At 45.6% G+C, this 17,657-nt stretch overlaps 1 protein-coding gene across 1 annotated transcript in view; it reads left to right on the top strand.

Annotated features, from left to right (window-relative positions):
• The first annotated feature begins 732 nt into the window (after nt 1–732).
• Spock1 (SPARC (osteonectin), cwcv and kazal like domains proteoglycan 1) overlaps nt 733–17,657 on the top strand; it is a 490,594-nt gene continuing 473,669 nt past the window's right edge. The window contains exons 1-2 of the mRNA XM_074058856.1: nt 733–899; nt 1,513–1,698. Coding sequence (XP_073914957.1) covers nt 1,513–1,698 — 186 coding nt within the window. The 5' untranslated portion in view covers nt 733–899. The remainder of the gene's footprint in view (nt 900–1,512; nt 1,699–17,657) is intronic.

The raw sequence follows: 17,657 nt of genomic DNA, 5'->3' as shown, positions 1-17,657 counted from the left end.
CACACGTTACTGTTGGCATGTTGGTTGAGAAATGTGATTCAGACTTAGTTGGGGTACATTCATTCACTCATTCAGCAGAGATTATTTGAGGGCTTGCTGTGTGTCAGGAATTTATACCCTTGACACTGGGGAGAAGCCTTGAGCAAGATGAACAGCCTTTCCCATCACAGATCCTTCACCCATGGAAAGGACACACATGCATGATATAAGTGACTTCCAGTGCAGTGAGCTTGCATCCAGGTAAGCATTGTGTTCTCAAAGAAAGGGTTGCCTGGGGTGGGGCTTCTGGCATAGTCCAGAGTCAGCAGGAGTCTTTCTGAGTAAGATTGTGAGTGCACTGGTGAGGCTCCAGTTGGGGTGGACATTGCCACAGGCGAATGTGAGCCCAGTGAGGGAGGGAGCCCATGTCCACTGGGGTCTGTACCCAAGTTGGGGGCCTTAGGCCAGGAATCCCCATTTTTAAGAAGCTCTCTCCAATCTCTATTAAGGTGATTCTTCGCCAGGTAGTCCAACGACTTTCGTTTTGAGAGTGCCTCAACGCTGGCGGCTTCTTGGTTTTATGCCCACAGTTCCTCAGCTCGAAACCAGGGTCAGCCCTGCACTGAACTGTGATCCGATGTCGCGGCTGTCCCGCGCGGGCCGCACAGCAGCGCGCGGCCGCCAGGGGGAGACAGAAGCCTCGGCTGTGCGCACGGGCTCCTCCGCCCGCGGACGCCGTGCCCGAGCCGGGGAGCGAGCGCAGCCAGAGCGCTGCGGGCTCACAAAGCAGCCGGACGCGCGGTGGCGGCGGCGGTGGGTGGCAGGTGCGCAGGGGAACCAGCCGGCCTCCAGCCTTCTCGGCGACAGCGCCACAAGGAACTCAAGCAACTCGGACGTGGGGACCCAGGCTGGCCCCCAAGGTACGAGCCCTGCTGAACCCTGCGCCCCAACTTGGCATAGTTGGAACCTCCGCGCGGCCACCTGGGGGGTTGGCAGGTGGCCAAAGCAGCGGGGCAGACAAGGGGAGACCTTTGCTTTAGCTAGGAATAGGAGGCCCGGGATTGCCGGGGGGGGAGGCGCCCCCCTATTTTGCCAGAGCCTGGGCTGCTGCTCGGAGCCTAGTTCTCCCCCTGCCTGCCCCAAAGCTGTGGGCACCTTCTGTGCAAGAGCTGCTTGGGGATCCAGAGCTGCCGGTTTTGGGGAGGGGAACTGACAGCCTCTGCTTGTGGGGCACCCGGGGAACAGCTGAGAGGGGTCCGCTATAGTTTGACAGCAGCCCTGAATTTGTGGTCTAGCCTCGGCATCTGTAGCGGAGTCTCCATAAACCAGGGGTCTCTAGGTCCCCAGATCTTCGTGGAGCGCCCAGGTGTGTAAGGGGCGACCCCGTCCCCTCTGTGATCCGACCCCCCCATCCCTATAAACGGGGTCTGGGCCCCGAGGCGCCCAGACGCCTGGTGCCAGGCGACTGGCTGGCGAGGGGCCGGAGGTCGCCCTGCGCTCCCGGCTCACGGCCCGTGCGCCCCTGCCCCGCAGATGCAGGCGATCGCGGTGCTGGCGGCGGCCGCCGTGGCGTGGTGCTTCCTCCAAGTCGAGAGCCGGCACCTGGACGCGCTCGCCCGCGGCGCGGGCCTGAACAAGGGCAATTTCCTAGACAATGACCAGTGGCTCAGCACCGTCTCCCAGTATGACCGCGACAAGTACTGGAACCGCTTCCGAGACGTGAGTACCGCTGGCGCGGCCCTGCGGGGCAGAGGGATGTGGGATCTTGGAGAGGGGCACCTGTAAGTGGGTGGGGAGGCGGCCAGGTGCAGACCTCCCTCGGAAGCCATGTTTCTGGTCTGAGAGGAACTTTAAAGAGAACTTCCAAGGCTTGATGCTCTTGCCTGTTACCTGTGGTCCAGGTGTGTGTATTTGCAGGACTGGGACAGGTAATCGCACTGAAATATTGCGGAACTGTGAGCAGCGATGGGGAAAAGAGGCTAGCTAAGCTTCTGAGCGCTCCTGTTGGCGAGATGATTGGCTTTGCCAAACCCTGGAGAGAAGCTCCCTGGGGCAGCAGTGACTGGGACCATCCCTAGGGTGTGTCAGAAAAATCCCTACTGAAGAGGTTAGTTTTGGGGGTGAGCCCAGCTCATTTATTAGGGAGTCAGGTGTGGCAGTCATGAGAGGAGGTCTAGGGGGACACCATATCAATGGGCCTGATAAAATGTTGGGGAAGAAGGTGGTCATTTCCACCCTTAGAGTCTTTAGGGTAAGGGGAAAGGTAGCAGGTGTCCATGCACTTGGTCCCTGCTATGAAAAGAGCCTGGGAGGGGAGAAACTTAATCCTGGACAACCAGAAGCACCTGCGCTGCCTGCTTCTGCCCCTAGAACTGGCTGCCACTCCCCAGGTGTGCCCCCAGAAGATGTGGGGGCAAGAAGCACTTGGCATACTCATTCCAGCAGATGGCACCCCTCTGTGCAGTGGAAGCTGCTGCCAGCTCCTTCAAAGACTGTGCCTGATGACTGGGGCCATGCCCTTCCAGGGGACTTGGAAGTGTTAATTTTATGGCACTTAACATTAGGAATTCCTGTTTCTGAGATACCTTAAATATTATAAAAATGTCCAAGGCTTACCAACAAAATAAAGGCAAGCTCTTATGTTCAAATGCATTGCTGTTCTGCTTCTGGAGCAGTTTTAGGAGTTAAATTAAAAATTTCACATATATTTAAAAAAACCTGGTAACTTGATCCATACATACCACAGAGCCCCTTGCTTTTGTAGTAGCGCATAGTTTCTAGGCTCTTCGAGGTGAAAGATGAGTGGGAGTCATCCATTCTTCTCCACTGGGTTTTTTATAGTTCTATTCTCAATGTCCCCAGTCCTTGCAGTGTGAAGGTCTGGGACAGAACCAGTGCCAGCTGTTTCCTTGTGCTTTCTAAAGAGCACCCTCTCTGGTCACCTTCCACAGAGAAGATGTGCCGTCAGCCTTGAGTAGAATCTTGCTTATCTCTCTCCCCCCTCCCCTAGTCAACTGTGGGCTACTTTTGAAAAAATAGACTTTCAAATACTTCCATGGAACTTCCACAGTTATTTGGGTGTATTTTGCAGCAAATATGCCCTATGTATCTCACCCCAATGAGATTCTGGCCACACCTCACTGTGTCCCTGGTATTCTGGTAACTCTCCTTGATTCTGCTCAGATCTGAGGAGCTCTGCACTGGCAACCTTTGTCTATGACTGAAAAAGATGGCACAACTGTGACGCTTTGATTCATAGATTCACCTAGGGGGAACAATTTCACTTTTTTGTTTTCTTTTTTTTTTTTTTCATTTTTTAAAAAAATCATCCCATTTTAGATAGAGTTGAGGAGCAGGGCATGTGCTAAAACTCTGCTAGAGCAGGACACATATAGGCCATGGGTCACCTTTGCAGGTGACTTGGTTCTTGCGATGATGGGTGAGATGGAAAACACTGTGCCTGCTGGGTCTTTGGGTTCTGGGACTCTCTGCATCCTTGCATGCCTGCTCATGGTTTGAATTTTCAGTGTGTCATAAGTGTGGAATTCCTAATTCCCATTTAGCTTTAAATTTTTAAAAATTGGTACTTCTTATTTCTTCTTTTTGGCTGGTACTGATGATAAAATCCATCTGGGTTACTAGTTAAATTACTGCTTCCAGACTACTCCTCTGACAATTTTGACTCCATATTTCTGGAGTGAGTGTGGGGGTCCATATTTTAAACCAAAATACCAGGCAGTTCTTATGATGTTTAGGAAATACTGCCTTAGATATTGTATTTTAAAAAGTTCCAGGCTTAACAATACAAAGAGAAAAGCTTCAGGCTGGTGGAGTGGCTCAAGTGGTAACAGCACCTAACTAGCAAGTGTGAGGTCCTGAGTTCAAAGACAACAAAACAAAAACAAAAACACCCCAAAACAAACAAACAAACAAAAAACAAAGAGAAAAGCTTCTATGTTCAAGTGCATTGCTTTTTGTTTCTGGAGCAGTTTTAGGTGTCCAACTAATATTTTTACTTTGTACAAAATAATGATTTGATCCAGCACACCATTAAAAAATTAAACACCATCAATCATCAACCATTTTATATGCTTCATTAGAGTCTTCTGATGTCAGCAGTGGCTCAGACAAAATTTAATGCCATTAACATCTTTAAAGTGCTGTGAACTCAGACCAGATGCTCTTTTAGGGCAAATCCAAGTATCTTCAGCTGGTTCATTTGCTGGGAGTAACTACAAAGCCCTGGTCCCCTGGGACCAGGGAGTAGAAAGCTACATTTTCTAGAGGCCGGGTGCTCTGTGGACAATAGAAATGCCCAGCTAGAGTTACAGTTGCTCCACCAGATTGACCATTTTCACTGAGCCAGGTTGGCAAAACCCCAGGTTCTTTGCTTTTTTTTTTTTTGATGCCTCTGGTAACTTTGAAAGCCTGTGTCCTAAGATTACTGTAAAGATACTTGTCAGTTTTTGAAACTTATTGTAAAAAAAAAGTTCTTGTATTCCTCCCAACTTTTTCCTTCATTGGATTTGGAGGAGAGAGATTTAGAAATGATTTTGATCTTGGGCAACTGAAAACTTAGGGCCTGACACATAGTAAATGTTTGATGCATTTTTGTTGACTTGGATACCTTCACCCATTGTTACTGGGCCAACTTTGAAGGGGTATGATGGTGAGATGTGTGCTCTGTGCTCCCTTGACTGTTGGGTGTGCTGTGACATTGCCAGAGATGGCCTGAGAGCCTCTACTTACCTTTTTGAAATGTCTTATTCCTCTAGACAAACACTATCACTATCACCTCTCAAGAAGTAAAACCTTCAGAACTACTTCATGGCTTCTTGCCTGGCATTATGGCTCCAGAAGAAATCAAAGAACATTCAGATAATTGTTCCTAAATGCATTTGTGTTCTGATAGTTTGGTCATTATTCTTTTATAAAGACTTGCAATTGGGCTATTTTGGCAGAGGGAAGCCTGGACTTTTACATAAGTAGAATGTCAAGGAGGAGAAGATGCAGAATGCAAGTTGTCTGCATTTACCTCTTCTAACATTGAAGTTGAGAGGTCAAGATGCCACAAAGATGATTTGGCTTTGGCTTTCCTCAACCATTATTGTAAGATAAATTTCCTGTGTTCAATCTTACGTTCATTCATTCCAACAAACATTGACTGCCTACCAAGTCCTAGCTCTGGGATACAAAGGTGAATGAGATGGATAGAATCTCTTCCCTATGGTAACCTCTTGTCTGCTGTTAACTTACATCATCACATATTTCTTTCTTATTCAGGGTTCTTTAAAAAAATATTTTTTTTCTTATAAAGATAATACATGCTGGTTGTAATTAAAAGATTATAACATTGCAGAAATAGATAATAGCCAACATTTCTAGAGCACTCAGTGAGACAGCATTGTTTAAGGTACTTTTCATATATTATCTCATTTAATATTTATAAATGTCCTATGAAAGAAGTGCTATTAATATCATTCCCTATTTCCTGGGAGGTTTAAGCCTGGGCACTGTAACCAGCCAGGGGCTGAATGGTTGTTGGGTGTGAGCCTCCAAATCTTTTCTACCTCATGTCTGAGGGCAATCAGCAAAGAACCTTAGGATAAGACACAGTGGAGTGTGAAGCCAGGTTTCTCACAGTTTATTATGGGGATCATGTCAGGCCTTATCTTGTAATAATGAGGTTCTGATTTGATTAAGATAATATTGTTGCTTACACTAAACATGACATTTTCTTTCTTGTGCACACATGAAACTAGCCCTGACATTTAACTCTAGGATAATTACCTTGAGGAGGCCTGAAGAATCAGAAGTGTTGCCTTGGCTGGCATTTATCTTACTCCGGAGTGACCTGGGTTTGTAATTCTAATGAGAGCGCAAAGACCTGCCTGTGTTCTTTTCTCTTTCTGGCACATACTCTGTGGGGCATGGTGGTCTCTAGCAGAACTGGGGTGGCAGCTAGCATCTGACCTGCTCATTTGATCTTAACATCTCAGCTCTAATGAGTTTCAAGGACAAGTGCGGCTTATTGATAGAACAGGGGCTGGCTCAGTTGGTGGGCTGGTGACAAGAGAGGTGGTATGGTTTAGTGGATCAGTCATTAATCTGACACCACAGAAACTCAGCTTGTAATGGAAAGTAGCAGAAAATCATTTTGATTAAACAGGTTCAAGGAGACTTAAATGAGTCTGTGATCCTAACTCTCTTTAATGAACCCACTCTCTTAAATCCCTGTACCAGATGACCACTGATGGAAATAATTATTTCACAGGGATCATTACAAAAGGACTGTTTAAAAGTTGACAGGTCTAAGAGCATTCTTGTCCTCTCTGTCCTTCCGTTTAGTTTGCTCTTGCCAGGGAAAAGCTAGGTCTTGCTTGGCAGGTGTGGTAGAGCCTCTTGCCCTTGTTTAGCTTCCCAGGCTGAGTTCCTGGGTCTTCCTAGCCCTGCCCGGCAAGACTTAGCTGGACTGCATTGCTGGGAGGCTAAGTAGTCTCCTGCATGCTGATGAGGCTATGTTCAAGGCCAAGAAGTGGCTCCAAGTGGATAATTGGGCCCTATAATAGTTCCCTAGAGGAATGGGACCTAATCATTAGCTTGACTGTTTTATCTTGCTTGAGGAGACAAAGTGATGTTAGTAATAAAATATTTTATAATAAATCATTCACTTATTTAAGCAATAGAATGCATTTCAAACCAAACTAATACCTCAACTCTGACACTTAGAACTTACTTTACCTTTCCTATGGTGAGGTGACTGCAGACTACACATTCCATTGGGATTTCCCAATCCCTCACATCCAAACTCATACTTAGTCTGATCTCTTCAGGTGAGATAATTACATACAAGAAATTTCCTGTAAGAGATTAGATCACTTGTCCAAGGTAACAAGCATTTTTAAGTATATTTTGTTTAGTATAAGACACCATCAATTATAAGATGCACCATTTTTATGAATTACCCTGACAGTACTAAGATGGAGAGTTTAGTACTACAGATCCCTACAGAAAGCTAGGACTGCAGAGGGGGCTGTGCCCTCAGTGTGAGGGCAAATGAGAAATCAGCCCACTGAGAGGGAAAGCGACCATAGCCAGGCAACATTTGTGTTGGTGGATGGAGAGAAAATGTAAGACGTGCTTTGAACCATTCAATGGGTTGGCCCCGTCACAGGCGTCTGGCCCAAATGCACACTGCCTTGTAGCTCCCCTGACCAACTAAACCTTGCAAAGTTAATTTAGACTCAGTTGGCTTATCCTCTCTGAGCCTTTGACTCCTTATTTGTTTAGTGGGGATAGTAGTATTCTATTGATGAGGACTCTAAATTGCAAATAACTGAAATCTAGTCCAAGCTGGCTGAAATGAAAAAAAAAAAAAAACAAACAAACTTGTGCAACTGAAAATTCTACAGATAAGCTTAGCTTTAGGTAAGTCTGGATTCAGGGGCTCAAGTTAACATCCTAGGAATTGGGTTTATATGTGTCTGTCATTCTCGCTCCCGTCTCCATCTTTGGGCTTTATTTCCCCTGGGTTGTGTTTGTTCTCAGGCCTGTTAGTTCTGTATAGTGGCTCATGGCAACTACAAATTTTCATCATCATAGAGACTTACATTTCAACAGTGCTAACAAAGTTTCCAGAATTGAAATTTGTCAGATTTTCCTGTGTTAGATACCTAGTCCTCACTCACTCACTTTGGTTAAATTGGTAGAGTGTTCAGGGATGCTTTTCATGCTCAGAGCTGGACCTGGGATTCAGCATTGAGTGATTGCAGGGTCTCATGGCTTAAGGGTGGCAGAAGGGCAAATCCTTAAGAGAATGCATGCCTGGTGGCAAATGTCAATAGATGTCTGTTGTGTTGACCAACCTTAGAGAGTTGGCATGGCATGAAGAGTGAACTGGTTGATGTACTTGAGGCTCTTATCCCAGTCTGGTTAATAAATGCTGAATAAGTAGAAGCTATTCAGTTTCCTGACATTAACTCCTATAGCATTTTATGCCCCATTCTTTGATTTAGAGTTGTGTACATTTCAGTTTCTGTAATAACTAGGTGCTTCCAACTATTCCAGCCTAGGTTTTATCATGCTTTGCACATAGTAGATGGTCAGGAAGCATTTTGTGGACTTAAAGTGCATCCCAAGCCTATCTCTTGGGTGAACCCCTGGGAAGGAGAGCATTCAGGAGCCTAATAGGCTAGTCTTTGATGGGTGGAAAGTTTAGGTGTGATGCACAGAGGAAAAAATTTATGTCGGTCTGATCCCTATATCTCACCCAGGACCTTACAACTTAATTCCTTTTAAGGATCCACTGTTTTATAGAGCTTGCTGTCCTCAGACCTTTACCATATCGTTCAGTGCTGGAAGTGCTGGAAATATTTGAATGAGTGAATGAATGAGTGAACTCTCCTAGATCAGAAATTTTCATACTCCCCAGGGGGTGAGGGGCTCATTGCCAAGGGCTGACCCCAGTGAGTCATACTGGCTTTGACTATGTGTGTCTTTATTCTACTAGTAATGATGACAATGGTGATAAATAGCAACAGTTGGAGTGCTGTTGAGAGGCAGGGGCAACCTGACCAGAAAACCAAACTCCCCCAAGATTTGGGCACAGTCTCTGAACCCATGCAAAGTTCTTCAAAGCTGAGTCATGTCTAGGCTAAGAGCCACTCTTTTTTTTTTTTTCCCCAAATACACCTCCAGTGTACAGAGCCCACATTTAAATTAGAAATCCTCACATCTTCCTTCCCAGAGTGGGGGAGACACCATCAGGAGGACACCAGAGTAAACTCTGCTGGAACTGGGGCTGCCAGAGACGAGCCAGAAGGTGTCTGCCCAAGCCCCAGAATAGCACCATGGTGGGGAGCAGTCCCCTCTGTGTCCCCAGGCCCTCCTGGCCTGGCCCTGCCCTGCCCCAGGCTCCAGCCAGTGAAGCAAGGCCCCAGCTTGGCCTAGGCCACTGCTAGGTCTATAGGACCTTGGCTACTTGCCTGCCAGCTCACACCTGGAAAGACCCTTGATATCACCTGGTGTCCAGGTGTGGCAAGGGGTTGTGTCTCTCGCTGCAGCTTTCTGCCTATACCCTAGGATCTGGGTAAGGGGTAGGGAAGGGATGGCAGTGAGGTATCCCAGAAACTATGGGCACAAGGAGAATACAGTAGGGAGTAAGGCAAGAGCTACGACACTTGTCTGTTTTCTAGTTGGAGGACAAGATTCCAAGGAAGGAACTCAGCTTCTCACACAGGGTCCCCAGCACTCAACACAGCACTGAGTCCTATATTGCTCAACAAACATTAATTTACTAGGTGGGTAGAAGGAGCAGTCTCCAAAGGCAGGAAAAGCACAGGTATAAAAGCTAACCAGGGTGCCCTCCACAGACCCCTAGAGAACCAATATGACCAGCACCTGCTTCCCGTGGGGAGGGTGGGCACAGCCCAAGGCAGACAGAAGACCAGGAAGGAGAAGTCGCTCACATTCTAGCACATGCAGACCTAGGCCTCTGCACACCTGTGTTCCCAGGGCAAAGAAAAGCAGGACACTGTGGACCCCACATCCCTGGACCTCCTTCTCTGGAAATTTGTTTGCCTGATACGATTACCTCTCAGACTCAAGTAGAAGGTGATTCTCTTGAATTTTTCATTTTTCAAGAAAACAAAGGCCCGCAGAAGGTCAATGTTGTGCTCTGGGTCACAGAGGTCCTGGGCCTGGACCTCTGAGCCTCCGCCTGGTCCTCATTCCACTGGGTCAGCCAGGGATGGCATACAAAACCCCTTTCTTGGTGCCAGCTCCTTCCGGAGCCCAAGCTTCCCCATCTGTAAAGTGGGGACATTGACAGAGGTCCTAACCAAGCCTAGGGTTTGTGTCTCCTGAGGCAAAGAAATTGGTGATGTTTCCATGAGTGGTGGAGCCCACACAGTGACCAAAGAAATGAAAATGGCCTCAGTTGGGAAGGGAAAAAGCCAATGTTGGGGCCAGAGCAGGAGAAGGCAATCTCTTGACTCAGGAGATGCAGAAGAAACGGAATCACACCCCAGTCGGAGAAAGGGTTGAGAATTCATTTCTTTGGCTGGAAAAACCAGCCAAAAGGTGTCTGCATAGTGTCTTCAGAGATATAAGGCAGGGGAGTAGTCTGAATATTGTGTCCTCTGGAGAAAAAAGGCAGCCAGATGGTCCATGTGGCTTTGGAGGAATAAGGAAGTGGGGTGGTCTGTGTACTGTGTCCAGAAGAAGTAAGGCGGCAGGATGGTTCGTGTACCATATCACTGGAAAAATAAGGAAGTGGGGTGATCAGTGTGTTGTGTCCACAAGAAATAAGGTGGCAGGATGGTTCGTGTACCATATCACTGGAGAAATAAGGCAGCAGGATGACTTTGGAGAAATAAGGAGGTGGTGTGGTTGGTGTATTGTATCTATAAGAAATAAGGCGGCAGGATGGTTTGTGTATCATGTCACTGGAGAAGTAAGGCAGCAGGTTGACTTGGGAATCATGTGCATTACAGAAATAAGGCTGCAGGGTGGACTAGGTACCACCTCCTTCGGAGAATGGGTAGAACTGCTGGAGCAGGACCCATTTGTAGGGGCATGGTAAGAGCCACTCTTAACCTGAGTTCACAGTCTGATCCTGCCAAGGATAGGCTTGGTTCACAGTCTCCTCATCTGTAAACCTGGTATGATGAACGGATGCTGTGGGACTTGGGGAGAACTGAACGACTATATGGCGCCTAGTTGGTGCTTACAGTCTTCATTGGCTGGTGTACCTGCCACTTTGTGTGTTTTCTGAGGCTGTCTCATGAGTGTGAGCTGATGGCACAAAGACATAGATGCTGCTTTCTGTTTCATGTCTTAGAAACACATTGAGGAAATTTGTTCCATGATCCTTGTGCTTGTCTTTATCCTTTGCCTCTCGAAGATGGGGTGAGGTTCCATATGGCCTCTGCTCTCTTACTTGCCAGTTGCAACCCCTGGCAGAGATGATGGGCTTCCCTATTACATCTCCTGTAATCACAGAGCCCCTCACAACTTGGAAGTTCTCATCTTGAAGCATCATAGAGGGGCTTTGTGCCCACTGAAGCATCATAGAGGGGCTTTGTGCCCACTGGTGCCAAATCCTAGTTATGTGCAAGGCATCCTGGGAGTCCTCTTATACTGACTGGAAACCTTGATGTGTTTCCATCAGGTGTGTTTGCCCCAGGATTTCCTCAAGTGGCAAGTTCTAATTGGTGTTATTGTCAGTGTTCAGCGCTCATCTAGTTGCCCCCAGCCCATCTCAAGAGGGAAAACCTCATATTTTGTCCTGTAGTGTGGTTCCAGGCTGATTTTATGGGTAGGGAGGCCCAGGGTCCTGAGGCAAATGGTCCAGCCAGCATATATGTTACTGTGGCTTTCCCAGCACCCTCTGTACATCAGATGTCTACAGTGGGTCTTGGTTCTGCATGATGTTGGTATCATGTCTTTGGGACAGTGTCCACAGGGTCTAGTGATGCTCCTTGTTGGTGTCTAGGCAGTGCCCAAGCTCCATATTTGGCTTTAGAAGCAAGTGGAAAATACTAATAGGACTGGCTAGAATAGTGTTCCTTCTCTCAAAAGAGAAGTTCCAGCTCATTAAAGATGGTCAGAGGTCCTATAATTCACTACAGCCTGAAGCAGGCTGACTGTGGTTTAAAAAACACCAAACAATAACAAATAGTTTGTGCAGGGCAGGGTGGTTTATTGGTGTGAAAATGTTTTTCAAATGCCAGCTGCACCAGGCCTTGTGTAGGTGCTGGGTGCAGGAGCTAGACACAGTTCATACTGCCCTGGAGCTTATGGTCTAGTATAAAAGTCAAACAGCAACAAAGCAGTCACTTAGATGCAGTTGAGGAAAGTGCCGGAGATGGAGGTGCTGATGCCCTTAGGCTGTGTCATGGGGAGGAGGAGCTAATGAATGTTTAGGCTGGGGAACAACTTCCTGGGAAAGGTACTGAGGTTGAGCCAGCAAGATTTTTAAGCTAACTGGAGAGGAGAGAAGGTCACTGTGTTCCAGGCTGTGGGATGAGCAGGGCTGAAGTGGGAAAGCCCTTGAAGCATTTCCATCAGGTGTGTTTGCCTTAGAATTTCCTCAAGTAGCAAGCTCTCTCCTGGTGTGTTTAGAAAGCATGCTTTACACAGCTTCAATTTAACACATATTTTGGGGGTTGGGGAATGAGTCGACTATGAAAAGTAAGGTACTCAGATGGCCCAAGCAATTGGAAGGATTGCCTGTTCATTTCTCACCTCTTTGTGCCTATAAGTGCTGTCTTCAGCCTTCTCTGCTGGGTGACTATTTCTTTCCACTCCCTGCCCCCATACTTCCTACTTCTGTACTGTCTTCAGTCTGTGAGTTTCTCCTTTCTTCTATGGCAAGTGTTCTGGGATTTAGAGTTCTGAAAAATCCCACTGTAACTTTGAAATGAGGGTACCATAGAGTTTCTTGGACAGAGCAATGATTTATGAAGTTTGTATTTCAAAATGAGACTAGTATTCATGGGAGTGTTCCTTGCTTTTCTCTCCCTCTACCATTGCAGAGAACAGAGTGGGGGGAGGGTCAGACTTTGAGGCTAAAGAGGAAAAGTAAAATTCCCACCCTTAGGGATCACAGTTGAGGGGGACAGAACCATGTATGCAGTGATCACAGATCAGTGTCACATGGGGGCTGCTGTGTGGGATGTGCATGTTACATCCTTGGGTCTGGGTCCTCCCTGTGGCAGACATTTAGATAATCATTTCTTCTGAGGAAGGAGGAAAGATGCATTCACAGACTGGGGGTTTTTCTGGAATGATTATACTGATGTCCAAATTAACTTGAGTGGGCTCCATTTCTTACAGTTCTATGAAAATAGGTTCCTCAGGAGACCCTCTCAATTTGATCCTTGAAAATGAGCTTTTTCACTGGTGCAGTAGAGAAGGAAAGAAGGTCATCTTACATGACTATTTGTAGTAACTTTTTGGATTCTCCCTGTGTGATCTGTGACACGTCACTCTTCAGTGAGCACCATCAATATCCCCAGCATGCTTTTGTGGTGGGTGAGCAGGCATTTATGCATAGTCTGTGGGTGCCTGTGCTTTGGGCAGAGAAGCAGAACCTGTGCAGGTGTCCCAGGCAGTCTTGGTACAAATGAAACATGGTGAAAACAAATTTGCAATAGCAGAGGACTGTACTTTGTATTTCAGCCACACACGTCTGTCTCTCCATGTAGATTGGGTCACTCTAACTCTCAGTCAAAAGAGAGGCCAGGCTAAGTTGAGATGACCAGTCATGGCCAAAACAAAAACAAAGTATCCAGAGGGATGGGCTAGACCAGCATTCTCAGACCAGCATCTTTATAATCTTGAAAAGTCACAGGTTGGACTTGTTTCAAATCCAGATTTCAGCTTGCTGGACCAGAGCACAATTGACAATAGGTGGGAGTGGAACTCAGGAACCTGTATTTGAAGTAAGCAGTAGTTTTCAGATTATACTTTTAGAAAAACCCTGAAGAATTGCTATTCATTCCAAATAACCAACACCATCAGCTCTGACGAGTAATACAATTTTAGACCAAATGAGCGTTTTATTTGGACAACTTGTGATAAATTATTATGAGGGTGGTATTTTTCCCTTAGGCCAACAGGACTGCTATTGATGTCAGTGGAAAGATCTTGTTTTCAATGTGTGTGTCTGCATGGGTCTGAGCAACAGCCATTGTCACAAGGTTTCCCTGGAGTGGACTAGCACTTGACCTTTGGCTCTTAGGACACAGGGATGCTTGCACAGATGAGCACAGTAGAACTGATGGGGGATCAGCAAATCTTCCTGTCTCTAGAGGGCCTGATTGCAGTTGACACTGTTCTGGTTTTGAGTCTTCTTTAACAGAATTGATATGTTTTTTGCACAGATGAACTGAAGGAAATCAACTCTGACATTGGCTTTAGTTTTGGTGAACAGGGCATTGAAACTGAAGGGTTTTAGGGGCATGTAATAGACAAGGAAAGGATGTTTGCTCTTCTAGGAGGTGTGCCCTCAGGCACAGAGATGCAGGTACTGGCACCTGGACTCACAGAGAAGGTCTGAAGGATGTGAGATGCACAATGACACTGCTTACTGCTCTCTTCCTGGTATAATAAATCATTTTGTTTGATTGGTCAGATTATTTGGAAAAATCAGAGAACACTAAAAAGAAAGACTAATCAAAGTTTAGAAAATTTAGGAACATGAACAAGAGTTGGTAGTATTCCTTGTTCTGAACTTGTCCTATTGCTCACTGAACCAACTCTGAAACTTTACTTGGTTCAATTTCCTCCAATTAATAACTAATTTATGGTATCAAAATTTGGTAAAATTATTGCCAAAAAAGAGAAAATAGTTAGGTCTGTTGTGTGGCTAGCTGGGGCCTTGCCACCATCCCATTGTTAAGAAGCTTCTGGGAAGTTTCTTTGTCTTTCCATATTCATTGGACATGGTGACCCCCTTGTGACTTTTGTGGGTTCGGTTGTTGTCCAACCCTTTCATTAAGCTATACCATTGTTTTCTATTAGAGCCAGCTAGCCTTGTCATGACTTGGGGTCCTGACCTATAGCCTTTACTTAACCATCTCAAATGAGAGCTGTATCACTTTCAGAAAAAATGCTATTTATGGTCAAGATAAAAGAATTGTTCAGGTACTAGTGTTTGAGAAATTGGAGAGTTTTATATGCCAGGGTGGGTAGCATAAAAATTCTTACCTCAGAAAGACCTTTATATATGTTTTTGAACATTTTCTTTTGTCTCTTACCATAGTCATCCTGGACCTTTCCAGAAACCAGTTCTGAGTACAGTGATTCAGAGTTGGTTGGTTCATGCATTCATGTCACAGAGATTCAATGGCCAGGTTTCTGTATTCCAGGCACTGTGCTGAATTTTGGATTTAACAGAGAGAGAAAAAGCATGGTTACAGTCTGAGACAAAGGGAAGACTTCCTGAGGCATTGCTTTGCTTGTGACTCTGGGTTATATCTCTACTGGGGAGTTGAGTAAACCTTCATCTCTGTCTCTCTCTTATGGTCAAGTCACCTTAGCTCACCTGGACTCTTACTGACATAGATTGGCAGCCTCTGCCATTTTGCCCGAGTCTAGGGACCCCAGTACTGCCAACAAGAGAGTGCTGTCTGTGCAGTTGAGGCAGAGGTATTAGACAAGGCAGAAATTGATGTGTGCACAAATTCAGAAGTATCATGAGGTTAGCCTTTCAGGGTTCTAGTTCAAGGCCTGCAGTGAATGAAGACATAGTTACTTTGTTCTTAGCAGCCCTGGATTGCTGGGGAGTACAGCACACACAGATCACAGGGCACCCAACATGTACAGACTCACACAACGGGCAAACAGATCAACAGACCAAATTTTATGAGCGTCCGAGAATCCAACTTGTGCTCCTTGCAGTTACTGCCTGTCCCTCTCCCACTGACAGCTCCTGTGACATCTGATACCACAGATGAATTTGCTTCTTTTTATACTTCCATAAAGGGAATCATTAGGATGAACTTTTTTATGTCTGCTTCTTTTTTTTAGCATTTCATTTGTGATACATCGTGCATGGCTCTCTTTTGTTCTTTCTCACTGTGGTGTAAATTTTCCACAGTCCATTGACCTGTTCTGTTGTGGAGGGGCACTTGGGTTATTGCCAGGTTGTTACATAACAGCACTCTCTTGGGCATGTCTTTTGGTGAGCCTGTGTTCTCAAGTACGTACCTAAGTGTGAAATCCACTGGCCGCTTTAAGAACATTCAGCTTTAAGAGATGTGTTTTCCTCAATAATTGAGACAATTATTCTATCATTACTAGTGTATGAAACCTCACTATAGCAACATTTTTGTTTTACGGAGAACTCAAACCAAAAAAAGTATAACAAATCTGTCATCTAACTCCTACACCCAAGTCAACAAAAAGGTATTGATCATTTATTATGTATTGGGCACTTGCCTGCCCTTTTTAATTTTTGTCCTTGCATGTGGGAACAATACACAAAGATACAACAGGGGTTTTAAGTGTTACAAACAAAAATAAACTGGGGCAAAGGTAATACAGAAAGGAGGCATTTATGCTCTAACCAGGGTTTTTCCATTTTTCTTTTGACTTTACATTGTCCTTTTCTCAAACAGTTCAGGCAAGGCATGATGGTGCATGCTTGTAACCTAAGCCATATGAGGTGGAGATGGGAAACCATGGTAGGAGGCCAGCCCATGCAAAAGTTAGAAAGACCCTATTTCACAAAACTAATTGGCTGTGGTGGTACATGCCTGTAATCTCAGCTAGGTGGAAGTAGGAGGATCATGGTCTGAAGCCAACTCTGGGCAAAGACATGAGACTGTATCTGAAAAGTAAACTAAAGCAAAACCAGTTGAAAGTGTGGCTCAAGTGGTAGAGTGCTTGCTTAGCAAATGCAAGGCCTTGAGTTCAAACCCTAGTACTATCCTCCCCTCAAAAGAGATCATCTCAAAGAGAATTCAGAAGATGCAGAAAAAGAGAAATTACTTCTTTCCAATATGCAATCACTGTTAACCCTTTTTGGGGGGGCTTCAGATGGATATTTTCTTTGGACAATACTGGGGTTGAACTCAGGGCCTTGCATTTGGTAATCAGTTGCTCTACCAGTTGGACCACCCTGCCAACATTTCCAGTGGACTTTTTAAAGCCAAAGCTTTTATTCTCATAGTTGATATCATGCTGTTTATACCATGTGGTACATTCTCTCCCTCTTTTTCTTTGCTTAACAACAGAGCATAAACATTTTAATATGGAACTAGTCTTCATATGTGATATTTAAATGGTAAATATAGTTAAGTGAATGTACGTACCACAGTATACCAAACCAAGGTATCTGGTGATGAGCAATTGGTTGTTTCTATTTTTACCTTATTCTGAATAATTACATGGTGGATATTGTGATGCATATGATTCTTCCTGAATTGAGAATTCTCTTTCTGATGTATTCCCAGAAGTAGAACTACCTGGTATACTGGCAAGTACATTTAAAAAAATCACTGTTGTTTGCTACCACATTGTACCCATTCCTTCCCGAGAATGGAAGAATGTGTGTTTTACTGTACCCTTGCCAGCAGTGGGTGTTAATGTTTTTTGGTAAGGAAGAATGGGAAACCTGCCATGCTAAGATATGTGTAGGCACTGATTCTGTGCACAAATGAGGCCCGCCACCCTCAGAGTTCTGCTGGGAGGGCTGGTTCTCTGATCTCTTGGATTTTGCCAGGGAAACAGATGTGAGAAGCCTCAGTTCACCCTGAGTTGGGAACAGAATCATTGCCCCCTCTCACATCTGCTCCTGGCCTTGTGAGTGCTTTCCAAAGCTCATTCTCTGAAGAGCCCGTTGAACTCGTTGTGGTGGTATTAATGAAGCCCAGCCTCGCTTATAATTAGGAGCAGATGCTCCAAGATGGATTTTAAGTGAAATTGCTGCTGATGGATCCTCTGCTACTGGTACAATGCATAGATACTTTGATGCCCTGGCAGTGGAGGGGGGTGAGAGGAGATCATTTAAAACCAAGTCCATCCCTACCACAGTGGCAAAGTGGTCTCTCCTATGGAATACAGACAAGGTTTGGATCCTCGGCTCAGTCTTCCTTTGTGTCCAAGACATCTGCCTGCTTTTTATTGCCCAATATTTCCTCCCACCCACTGCTCTCACTGCAGGCCTTGCC

The sequence above is a fragment of the Castor canadensis genome, chromosome 16 (genome assembly GCF_047511655.1).
Source record: "Castor canadensis chromosome 16, mCasCan1.hap1v2, whole genome shotgun sequence".
In the NCBI taxonomy this organism is placed as follows: domain Eukaryota; kingdom Metazoa; phylum Chordata; class Mammalia; order Rodentia; family Castoridae; genus Castor; species Castor canadensis.
This window is presented reverse-complemented; position numbering and strand designations above follow the sequence as displayed.